Source organism: Salvelinus alpinus, chromosome 2 (genome assembly GCF_045679555.1).
Source record: "Salvelinus alpinus chromosome 2, SLU_Salpinus.1, whole genome shotgun sequence".
In the NCBI taxonomy this organism is placed as follows: Eukaryota; Metazoa; Chordata; class Actinopteri; order Salmoniformes; family Salmonidae; genus Salvelinus; species Salvelinus alpinus.
In genome coordinates this window covers 46,464,287-46,477,450 of record NC_092087.1, presented here as the reverse complement: position 1 = coordinate 46,477,450, position 13,164 = coordinate 46,464,287, and the positions used below count along the sequence as shown (strand labels likewise).

At 45.8% G+C, this 13,164-nt stretch overlaps 1 protein-coding gene across 8 annotated transcripts in view; it reads left to right on the top strand.

The window, feature by feature from the left end:
• The window catches only part of LOC139563190 (contactin-2-like), a 101,733-nt gene that overhangs the window by 67,932 nt on the left and 20,637 nt on the right, over positions 1-13,164 (top strand). For all 8 annotated transcript variants that reach the window (XM_071381554.1, XM_071381564.1, XM_071381586.1 and 5 more), the window contains 3 exons: positions 10,055-10,196; positions 10,319-10,491; positions 10,756-10,851. In XM_071381554.1, the coding sequence (XP_071237655.1) occupies positions 10,055-10,196; positions 10,319-10,491; positions 10,756-10,851 (411 nt within the window). The remainder of the gene's footprint in view (positions 1-10,054; positions 10,197-10,318; positions 10,492-10,755; positions 10,852-13,164) is intronic.

Sequence of the window (13,164 nt, the reverse complement as noted above, 5' to 3'; positions counted from 1 at the left end):
AAAAGAAAGATGCCCAGGGTCCCTGCTCATCTGCGTGAACGTGCCTTAGGCATGTTGCAAGGAGGCATGAGGACTGCAAATGTGGCCAGGCAATAAATTGCAATGTTCGTACTGTGAGACGCCTAAGACAGCGCTACAGGGAGACCAGACGGACAACTGATCGTCCTCATAGTGGCAGACTACGTGTAACAACACCTACACAGGATCGGTACAATGGAACATCACACCTGCGGGACAGATACAGGATGGCCACAACAACTGTCCGAGTTACACCAGGAACGCACAATCCCTCCATCAGTGCTCAGACTGTCCTCAATTGGCAGTGTGAGGCTGGACTGAGGGCTTGTAGGCCTGTTGTAATGCAGGTCCTCACCAGACATCACCGGCAACAATGTCGCCTGTGGTCACAAACCCACCGTCGCTGGACCAGACAGGACTGGCAAAAAGTGCTCTTCACCGACGAGTCGCGGTTTTGTCTCACCAGGGGTGATGGTCGGATTCGCTTTTATCGTCGAAGGAATGAGCGTTACACCAAGGCCTGTACTCTGGAGAGGGTCCGTCATGGTCTGGGGCGTTGTGTCACAGCATCATTGGACTGAACTTGTTGTCATTGCAGGCAATCTTAATGCTGTGCGTTACAGGGAAGACATCCTCCTCCCTCATGTGGTACCCTTCCTGCAGCCTCATCCTGACATGACCCTCCAGCATGACAATGCCACCAGCCATACTGCTCTTTCTGTGCATGATTTCCTGCAAGACAGGAATGTCAGTGTTCTGCCATGGCCAGCGAAGAGCCCGGATCTCAATCACATTGAGCACGTCTGGGACCTGTTGGATCGGAGGGTGAGGGCTAGGGCCATTCCCCCCAGAAATGTTAGAGAACTTGCAGGTGCCTTGGTGGAAGAGTGTGGTAACATCTCACAGAAAAGACTGGCAAATCTGGTGTAGTCCATGAGGAGGAGATGCGCTGCAGTACTTAATGCAGCTGGTGGCCACACCAGATACTTACTGACTGTTACTTTTGATTTTGAACCCCCCTTTGTTCAGGGACACATTATTCCATTTCTGTCAGTCACATGTCTGTGGAACTTGTTCAGTTTATGTCTCAGTTGTTGAATCTTGTTATGTTCATACAAATATTTACACATGTTAAGTTTGCTGAAAATAAACGCAGTTGACAGAGAGAAGACGTTTTTATTTTTTTGCTGAGTATACATACATACTCTGGCAAAAGATGCAATGCCACAGAAACCCAGAAACAGACACACACACTCATACATCCCAATGGACACACTTTGACACGTAGTATGTGTTAACTTTCAATGCTCAGTAAACAAGAAGTGAATAACATACACAGACAATCACATACAAGGCCACACTCATAAACACATACTGAAACACAACACAAACATGTCCCAATAGACATATTTTGGGGGGAAAAATGCTCTATTCAATTGAGCTGAATTTCAAACACACCTACACCAGAGATCACTCCAGAGATTCAAGTCGAAATGTAAAAATGTTGCAGGTCCCCAGGAAGTTGGGAGATGCCGTCAAAACCGTCCACTGTTGGCAAAAATAAAGAAATGAAACATTTGCAGTTTCCATCAGGCCTGTCATGCCATTTTTTCCCCCAACATTCTTTACTTTTATCGCCCCCAGAAACTTCCTTTTACTCTCTGTTCTAGACGTTCTAGACGACCAATTCTCATAGCTTTTAGTCGTACCCTTATCCTACTCCTCCTCTGTTCCTCTGGTGATGTAGAGGTGAATCCAGGCCCTGCAGTGCTTAGCTCCACTCCTATTCCCCAGGCGCTCTCATTTGATGACTTCTGTAACTGTAATAGTCTTGGTTTCATGCATGTTAACATTAGAAGCCTCCTCCCTAAGTTTGTTTTATTCACTGCTTTAGCACACTCTGCCAACCCGGATGTTTTCGCCGTGTCTGAATCCTGGCTTAGGAAGACCACCAAAAATTCTGACATTTTCATCCCTAACTACAACATTTTCAGACAAGATAGAACGGCCAAAGGGGGCGGTGTTGCAATCTACTGCAAAGATAGCCTGCAGAGTTCTGTCCTACTATCCAGGTCTGTTCCCAAACAATTTGAACTTCTACTTTTAAAAATCCACCTCTCTAAAAAAAAAAGTCTCTCACCGTTGCCGCCTGCTATAAACCACCCTCTGCCCCCAGCTGTGCTCTGGACACCAAATGTGAACTGATTGCCCCCCATCTATCTTCAGAGCTCGTGCTGCTAGGCGACCTAAACTGGAACATGCTTAACACCCCAGCCATCCTACAATCTAAGCTTGATGCCCTCAATCTCACACAAATTATCAATGAACCTACCAGGTACCACCCCAAAGCCGTAAACACGGGCACCCTCATAGATATCATCCTAACCAACTTGCCCTCTAAATACACCTCTGCTGTTTTCAACCAAGATCTCAGCGATCACTGCCTCATTGCCTGCATCCGTAATGGGTCAGCGCTCAAACGACATCCACTCATCACTGTCAAAGGCTCCCTGAAACACTTCACTGAGCAGGCCTTTCTAATCGACCTGGCCGGGGTATCCTGGAAGGATATTGATCTCATCCCGTCAGTAGAGGATGCCTGGTTATTTTTTTTAAATGCCTTCCTCACCATCTTAAATAAGTATGCCCCATTCAAGAAATGTAGAACCAGGAACAGATATAGCCCTTGGTTCTCCCCAGACCTGACTGTCCTTAACCAACACAAAAACATCCTATGGCGTTCTGCGTTAGCATCGAACAGCCCCCGTGATATGCAACTTTTCAGGGAAGCTAAAAACCAATATACACAGGCAGTTAGAAAAGCCAAGGCTAGCTTTTTCAAGCAGAAATTTGCTTCCTGCAACACAAACTCAAAAAAGTTCTGGGACACTGTAAAGTCCTTGGAGAATAAGAACATCTCCTCCCAGCTGCCCACTGCACTGAAGATAGGAAACACTGTCACCACCGACAAATCCACTATAATTGAGAATTTCAATAAGCATTTTTCTACGGCTGGCCATGCTTTCCACCTGGCTACCCCTACCCCGGTCAACAGCACTGCACCCCCCACAGCTACTCACCCAAGCCTTCCCCATTTCTCCTTCTCCCAAATCCAGTCATCTGATGTTCTGAAAGAGCTGCAAAATCTGGACCCCTACAAATCAGCCAGGCTAGATAATCTGGACCCTTTCTTTCTAAAATGATCTGCTGAAATTGTTGCCACCCCTATTACTAGCCTGTTCAACCTCTCTTTCGTGTCGTCTGAGATTCCCAAAGATTGGAAAGCAGCTGCGGTCATCCCCCTCTTCAAAGGGGGGGACACTCTTGACCTAAACTGCTACAGACCTATATTTATCCTACCCTGCCTTTCTAAGGTCTTCGAAAGCCAAGTCAACAAACAGATTACCGACCATTTAGAATCCCACCATACCTTCTCCGCTATGCAATCTGGTTTCAGAGCTGGTCATGGGTGCACCTCAGCCACGCTCAAGGTCCTAAACGATATCTTGACCGCTATCGATAAGAAACAATACTGTGCAGCCGTATTCAATGACCTGGCCAAGGCTACCGACTCTGTCAATCACCACATCCTCATCGGCAGACTCGACAGCCTTGGTTTCTCAAATGATTGCCTCGCCTGGTTCACCAACTACTTCTCTGATAGAGTTCAGTGTGTCAAATCGGAGGGTCTGTTGTCCGGGCCTCTGGAAGTCTCTATGGGGGTGCCACAGGGTTCAATTCTTGGACCGACTCTCTTCTCTGTATACATCAATGATGTCGCTCGTGCTGCTGGTGAGTCTCTGATCCACCTCTACGCAGACGACACCATTCTGTATACTTCTGGCCCTTCTTTGGACACTGTGTTAACAACACTCCAGGCGAGCTTCAATGCCATACAATTCTCCTTCCGTGGCCTCCAATTGCTCTTAAATACAAGTAAAACTAAATGCATGCTCTTCAACCGATCGCTGCCTGCACCTGCCCGCCTGTCCAACATCACTACTCTGGACGGCTCTGACTTAGAATATGTGGACAACTACAAATATCTAGGTGTCTGGTTAGACTGAAACTCTCTTTCCAGACTCACATCAAACATCTCCAATCCAAAGTTAAATCTAGAATTGGCTTCCTATTCCGCAACAAAGCATCCTTCACTCATGCTGCCAAACATACCCTTGTAAAACTGACCATCCTACCAATCCTCGACTTCGGTGATGTCATTTACAAAATAGCCTCCAATACCCTACTCAATAAATTGGATGCAGTCTATCACAGTGCCATCCGTTTTGTCACCAAAGCCCCATATACTACCCACCACTGCGACCTGTACACTCTCGTTGGCTGGCCCTCGCTTCATACTCGTCGCCAAACCCACTGGCTCCAGGTCATCTACAAGACCTTGCTAGAGTCCCCCTTATCTCAGCTCGCTGGTCACCATAGCAGCACCCACCTGTAGCACGCACTCCAGCAGGTATATCTCTCTGGTCACCCCCAAAACCAATTCTTCCTTTGGCCGCCTCTCCTTCCAGTTCTCTGCTGCCAATGACTGGAACGAACTACAAAAATCTCTGAAACTGGAAACACTTATCTCTCTCACTAGCTTAAAGCACCAGCTGTCAGAGCAGCTCATAGATTACTGCACCTGTACATAGCCCATCTATAATTTAGCCCAAACAACTACCTCTTTCCCTACTGTATTTATTTATTTATTTATTTTGCTCCTTTGCACCCCATTATTTCTATCTCTACTTTGCACATTCTTCCACTGCAAATCAACCATTCCAGTGTTTTACTTGCTGTATTGTATTTACTTCGCCACCATGGCCTTTTTTTTGCCTTTACCTCCCTTATCTCACCTCACTTGCTCACATTGTATATAGACTTATTTTTCTACTGTATTATTGACTGTATGTTTGTTTTACTCCATGTGTAACTCTGTGTTGTTGTATGTGTCGAACTGCTTTGCTTTATCTTGGCCAGGTCGCAATTGTAACTGAGAATGTGTTCTCAACTTGCCTACCTGGTTAAATAAAGGTGAAATAAAAATAAATAAAAACTCACATAAAAACACTGGATGGAAACCTGGTTATAATTCATCATCCACATTTGTCAGGACATTGTAATATATAAAGCTCATTCTAAAATAAAGATGTGATTTGCACAGTGTGCAAGTCTTCAATTTAGACCACAATTAGTTGAATGAGCTGTTAGTGAAGGGCTGGAACAAAAACCTGTAAACTCCTGTCCTGTGTATAAAAAAACCTGTGACAAAATGTGCCCTAATGTACTGAACAAGCCATGAGATGTCCCTCACTTGGGAATTACTTATTGTAATTGGACTGTGTTTTTAGAACTCATGCACATATACAGGAAAACCAATATAAATGTTAACATTTACTCTAAAATTACAAGTGTTAATGCCTCAACACGTTTCCTGCAACTGCAATCCAGTGATTGCAGTTCATTTGTCTAAGCCACTGCAAGGACAGACAAAAGCATCAATAATATTACAATGCAGTTTATAGTGTGTGTGTGTGTGTGTGTGTGTGTGTGTGTGTGTGTGTGTGTGTGTGTGTGTGTGTGTGTGTGTGTGTGTGTGTGTGTGTGTGTGTGTGTGTGTGTGTGTGTGTGTGTGTGTGTGTATATGTATATATTCCTGTTTAGATATGCATTTATGTAATTATATTGGACATGTTATACTTTATCACATGCCAGTGTTTGTTTTGTATCCAATGCATGTTACATTAGCATTAAAAACAGATGTATAAATAAGGTATAAGTATTCAGACCTTTGCTATGAGACTTGAAATTGAGCTCCGGTGCATACTGTTTCCATTGATTCCCTTGATGTTTCTACAACTTGATTGGAGTCCACCTGTGTTAAGTTCAATTGATTGGACATGAGTTGAAAAGGCACACACCTGTCTATATAAGGTCCAACAGTTTACAGTGCGTGTCAGAGCAAAAACCAAGCCATGAGGTCAAACAAATTGTCCGTAGAGCTCCGAGACAGGATTGTGTCGAGGCACAGATCTGTGGAAGGGTACCAAAACATTTCTGCACCATTGAAGTTTCCCAAGAACACAGTGGCCTCCATCATTCTTAAATGGAAGAAATGTCGAACCACCAAGACTATTCCTAGAGCTGGCTACCCGGCCAAACTGAGCAATCGTGGGAGAAGGGCCCTGGCCAGGGAGGTGACCAAGAACCCTATGGTCACTCTTTCTCCCTTGGAGATTGGAAAGCCTTCCAGAAGGACAACCATCTCTGCATCACTCCACCAAGCAGGCCTTATTGGTAGAGTGGCAAGATGGAAACCACTCCTCAGTAAAAGGCAGATGACAGCCCGCTTGGAGTTTGCCAAAAGGCACTTAAAGGACTCTCTGACCAGGAGAAACAAGATTCTCTGGTCTGATGAAACCAAGATTGAACTCTTTGGCCTGAATGCCAAGTGTCACGTCTGAAGGAAACCTGACATCATCCCTACGGTGAAGCATGGTTGTGGCAGCATCATGCTGTGGAGATGTTTTTCAGTGGCAGGGATTAGGAGTCTAGTCAAGATCGAGGGGAAAGATGAACGGAGCAAAATACAGATCCAGGTCCTTGACGAAAACCTGCTCAGGACCTCAGACTGGGGTGAAGGTTCACCATCCAACAGGACAACGACTGTAAGCACACAGCCAAGACAACTCAGGAATGGCTTCGTGACAAGTCTCTGAATATCCTTGAGTGGCCCAGCCAGAGCCTGGACTTGAACCCGATCGAACATCTCTGGGGAGACCTGAAAATCGTTGTGCATCGACGCTCTCCATCCAACCTGACAGAGCTTGAGAGGATCTGCAGAGAAGAATGGGAGAAACTCCCCAAATACAGGTGTTCCAAGCTTGTAGCGTCATACTCAAGAATACTTGAGGCTGTAATTGCTTCCAAAGGTGCTTCAAGAATGTACTTAGTAAAGGGTCTGAATGCTTATGTAAATGTGGTATTTCAGTGTTCATTTTAATACATTTGCAAACATTTCTAAAAACCTTTTTTTGCTTTGTCATTATGGGATATTGTGTGTAGATTGAGGGAAATAAAACAATTTAATGCATTTTCGAATAAGGCTGTAACATAACAAAATGTGGAAAAAGTCAAGGGGTCTGAATACTTTCCGATGCACTGTACGTTATCTTGAACATCAGTGTCTTTTTAAATAATATGCATGGGTGTGATAGTTGTATGACTTAATCACATTTGTAAACGGTCATTAAAATAGCTTATTTAGCTAGCTAAAAAAATCTTACCTGTCATATTTCCATTGATGGAGCAGCAGATCAAGCAATTTGCGAGAGGATCTACACCGTAGAATAATTATTCTTTCAGGTGAAATGTTAGGATATTGGGGTCCTGAGAATGTAGGAAAACCAGTACACATACGACCCCACACACAGACACACCCAAGGACACAACAAGAACATTGAATTTATCTGACGATATAGAACTGTTGGTCTGTTTGGTTGGGATGTTCATAGTTAGCCTACCTCAGGTTATTCTGTTTTGTTACTGTTAAATAATGGGCCTATTCGTTCAATCAAATCAATCAATCAACTGTATTTTATAAAGCCCTTTTTACATTCAGCAGATGTCAAAGTGCTTATAAACATACCCAGTCTAAAACTCCAAAGAGCAAGCAATGCAGATGTAGAAGCACAGTGGCTAGGAAAAACTCCCTAGAAAAACAGTAACCTAAATAGAAACCTAGAGAGAAACCAGGCTCCGAGGGGTGGCCAGCCCTCTTCTGGCTGTGCCGGGTAGAGATTATATGAGTAATTGGCCATTAAAGGCCAGATCGTTCTTCAAACGTTCTTAGATGACCAGCAGGGTCAAAACATAATCACAGCGGTTGTAGAGGGTGCAACAGGTCACCACCTAAGGAGTAAATGTCAGTTGGCTTTTCATAGCCGAGCATTCAGAGGTCGAGACAGCAGGTGCAGGAGAGAGAGAGAGCGAGAGTCGAAATTATTTGATATTTAGATATTGAGAGATACTCATTGTCTTCTCTCATTGCCACACCTCAAAATAAACACGAACAGTGGTTTGTATGGCAGGTTTCTAACATGCAGCACTGTTAGCTGGTAGGTTGGGATGTTTCCAGGGTATGAAATGATTTGGAAATGTATCTTCTGTATGGTTGGGGGATTGCAGTTCCCATCCATCCACACACACACACACACACACACACACACACACACACACACACACACACACACACACACACACACACACACACACACACACACACACACACACACACACACACACACACACACACACACACACACACACACACACACACACACACACACACACACACACACACAGCATCCTAGCACCCCAGCATAGCAAACACCCAGAGAGAGGAGAGACTGATTAGAGAGTCCCCAAACAGCCTGTGTGTCTCTCACTGCCACAGATTTAAAGGTCCTGTGCAGCTATTTTAATCTCAATATCAAATCCTTTCTGGGTAATAATTGAAGTACCTTACTGTGATTTCTTTTTGACCATTTTAATTGAAAACAAACAAAAATACCAGAAAATGTGCTGTTATTGGCAGAGAGGTTTGAAACTCTCTCTTTGTTATTGGTCTATTAACTTGTACTGCCTGGTGCTGTCACCAGGCAAGCCCACGCATCCCAACAAAACAGACTGACATTTAAAGCGGTGTTTTAAACAACTCTTACACTAAAAGGGTATTATCATAATTGTCAAAATGTTACAGTATTATTCTAACCTCATCGTTTTTGACTGCACTGGGACTTTAAGAGCTCACTTTCTCTCTCTCTCACACACACACACACACACACACACACACACACACACACACACACACACACACACACACACACACACACACACACACACACACACACACACACACACACACACACACACACACACACACACATGCATGCTCATGTGCACAAATACCATCTCTTTCTTTTATCTCTTTTTTCCTCCCTCCCTCTTTCCCTCTCTCTCGCACACACTTTTTGTGCCACGAGGATTCAGCATTAGATTCCCATATGTTCATGAGGCGTCTCTAACCCAATTTGCGCTGTATAACATGGACAGATTCTCTGTGTACCTGGAGAATAGCTAGCTGTCTGTTCCAACCGGCTGTTTCTCCTGCACCTTCTGCTTCTCTCATCTCCCTCTCTCTCTCCACCCCTCCACCCTTCTACTCCCCTCGGTTCATCCCCCTCTCCACCTTTACCCGCGCCTCTCCTCCCTCTAGCCACCCCGACACTCAATCTCTTTTCACTCTTCACCTCTATGTCCTCTCCCCATTTAATTCCCTCTCCTCTTTCTCTCTTCATCACTGTAGTACCGGACAGTATTGTCCCTGACAGCCTGTATCCCCTCCAGATTCCCACCCTTTGAATCTCACTCCCACTTTTAGTGCAGATGGTTGTTTTACCATAATGCTCGCCTGCACAACTCCTGTTTCACACTCACATGCGCACACACATCTCTGAGACATGAACACATAATTATGGGTTTTCTGTCAGGGGAACAGGGAATAGGGGAAAACAGGCCATCTCAACACCATCCCAGAGTACATTATTTAGATGAGATTAAAATGGATTAGATTACATTTAATCAAATACTTCCACTGTAATTTGTGAACATTTCTCATTCAATTAGACAATTCCACATTTTCTGACTTTGGCTTCCCAAAGCACAGATGAAACCCGTATTTACCTCTAACTGAATTTCTGAATGGTGATACATGGTGTTTTGGGGATGCTCCCTTCCCATTTGATTAAGAAGAAATATGTTGTAGTGATACAGAACAAGTTGTTTTGAAATGTGAGTGCCTTTCAACAGCCGCAGTACAACACAGTTTCAGTCGAATACAGTTTGAAAAGGGAAAGACCCTTAAAAAAAATCTGGAATCTAATTGTTTACTCTAAATCCTGATTGATTGGAAGGGGCTGGTAGTAGGAAATTGGGTGGTTGGTAATTCTGATTTTGTGTATGTGTGTGTTGACAGGCGGGGACGTGTGCATAACGGGTCATGACAGTGGACCAGTGTTTGAGGAGCAGCCCAGCAGTGTGGTTTACCCAGAGGGTCTCAGTAAGGGAACAGTTACTCTCAGCTGCCAGGCTAGAGCCAGCCCTGCTGCTACGTACAGGTAACAACAAACATGTGCACACACACACACACATCAGAGAAGCAGTCATCAAAGAGGTGGTACAGGTACTAAGTGCTCATCTCTACAGCATTATGTAACTTCTTCCCCTCCCTGTCCGGTAGGTGGCATGTGAATGGTACGAATGTCCCGGTAGGGGACCCCCGGCATACACTGGTAGCCGGTAACCTGGTGATCAGTGGTCCCCAGTACGGCAGTGACGGAGGCTCCTACCAGTGTCTGGCCATGAACCGCTGTGGCACCATACTCAGCCGTGTCGCCAATCTCAAATTCGGCTGTGAGTACATTCATTTATTCATTTATTTATATTTATGTATTTACCATTCTCCGTGTTGATGCATATTAATCAAGACGTATTGGATCCCCGTTGTTATTCATCAAACTCAATTTTGTGTGGATCTCATCTCATTCCATTGATTGGTTTATATAGTGAAAAGAAGAAATTGCTCAGTGAGAAGTACACTTTCGTCTTGTGGTACTCTTGACTGGGTTTAATTTAGTTTCTATCTTCTTATGACATCCTTCTTTACTGTTTTTCTAGACCTCCGTGACTTCTCTGGGGAAGGGCAGAGCCCAAAGACAGTGTACGAGGGTGCAGGTGCCTTCCTGGCCTGTCAGGCTCCCGCCCACTACCCAGGTACACACACACACACACACACACACACACACACACATACTCAAATCAAATCAAAGTTTGTTTGTCATGTGCGCCGAATACAACAGGTGCGCCGAATACAACAACCTTACAGTGAAATGCTTACTTACAGGCTCTAACCAGTAGTGCAAAAAAAGTATTAGGTGAACAATAGGTAAGTAAAGGAATAAAAACAACAGTAAAAATACAGTAGTGAGGCTATAAAAGTAGCGAGGCTACATACAGACACTGGTTAGTCAGGCTGATTGAGGTAGTATGTACATGTAGATATGGTGTTATGCAGGTGAATGAGGACCCAAAAGCTACTTAACAGAAACAGAGTCTTTATTCCAGTCTATAACAAAAACGATAATCCTGGATATAATCTCAGGTAAAGTCAACCAGGAAAACTGAAATCCTCTAGGCAGTAGAGGGGAACAACTGGATACGCGACCACAGACTGCAGGTCGCTTCGGGAAGGCGCAGGCCGTAGCTGATATAGATACCTGCTCACACGCAGCATCTGAAGAAGGCGGAAACACGACAGGGCGGAACAAGGACACAGAACAGCAAACATCAAACAATGATCCGACAAGGACAGAAGCGGAAAACAGAGGGAGAAATAGGGACTCTAATCAGAGGGCAAAATAGGGGACAGGTGTGAAAGAGTAAATGAGGTAGTTAGGAGAATGAGGAACAGCTGGGAGCAGGAACGGAACGATAGAGAGAGAGAGCGAGAGAGGGAGAGAGGGAGGGGGAGAGAGAGGGATAGAAAGAGGGAAAGAACCTAAAAAGACCAGCAGAGGGAAACGAATAGAAGGGGAAGCACAGGGACAAGACATGATAATCAATGACAAAACATGACAGTACCCCCCCACTCACCGAGCGCCTCCTGGCGCACTCGAGGAGGAACCCTGGCGGCAACGGAGGAAATCATCAATCAACGAACGGTCCAGCACGTCCCGAGATGGAACCCAACTCCTCTCCTCAGGACCGTAACCCTCCCAATCCACTAAGTACTGGTGACCACGTCCCCGAGAACGCATGTCCATGATCTTCCGTACCTTGTAAATAGGTGCGCCCTCGACAAGGACGGGGGGGGGGAGGGAAGACGAACGGGGGCGCGAAGAAAAGGCTTGACACAGGAGACATGGAAGACAGGGTGGACGCGACGAAGATGTCGCGGAAGAAGCAGTCGCACAGCGACAGGATTGACGACCTGAGAGACACGGAACGGACCAATGAACCGCGGAGTCAACTTGCGAGAAGCTGTCGTAAGGGGAAGGTTACGAGTGGAAAGCCACACTCTCTGACCGCGACAATACCTAGGACTCTTAATCCTACGTTTATTGGCGGCTCTCACAGTCTGCGCCCTGTAACGGCAAAGTGCAGACCTGACCCTCCTCCAGGTGCGCTCACAACGTTGGACAAAAGCCTGAGCGGAGGGAACGCTGGACTCGGCGAGCTGGGACGAGAACAGAGGAGGCTGGTAACCAAGACTACTCTGAAACGGAGATAGCCCGGTAGCAGACGAAGGAAGCGAGTTGTGAGCGTATTCTGCCCAGGGGAGCTGTTCTGCCCAAGACGCAGGGTTACGAAAAGAAAGGCTGCGTAATATGCGACCAATCGTCTGATTGGCCCTTTCTGCTTGACCGTTAGACTGGGGATGAAAACCGGAAGAGAGACTGACGGAAGCACCAATCAAACGACAGAACTCCCTCCAAAACTGTGACGTGAATTGCGGACCTCTGTCTGAAACGGCGTCTAACGGGAGGCCATGAATTCTGAACACATTCTCAATGATGATTTGTGCCGTCTCCTTAGCGGAAGGAAGCTTAGCGAGGGGAATGAAATGTGCCGCCTTAGAGAACCTATCGACAACCGTAAGAATCACAGTCTTCCCCGCAGACGAAGGCAGACCGGTAATAAAGTCTAAGGCGATGTGAGACCATGGTCGAGAAGGAATGGGAAGCGGTCTGAGACGACCAGCAGGAGGAGAGTTACCTGACTTAGTCTGCGTGCAGTCCGAACAAGCAGCCACGAAACGGCGCGTGTCACGCTCCTGAGTAGGCCACCAAAACCGCTGGCGAATAGAAGCAAGCGTACCCCGAACGCCGGGGTGGCCAGCTAACTTGGCAGAGTGAGCCCACTGAAGAACAGCCAGACGAGTAGAGACAGGAACGAAAAGAAGGTTACTAGGACAAGCGCGCGGCGACGCAGTGTGAGTGAGTGCTTGCTTTACCTGTCTCTCAATTCCCCAGACAGTCAACCCAACAACACGCCCTTCCGGGAGAATCCCCTCGGGGTCGGTAGAAG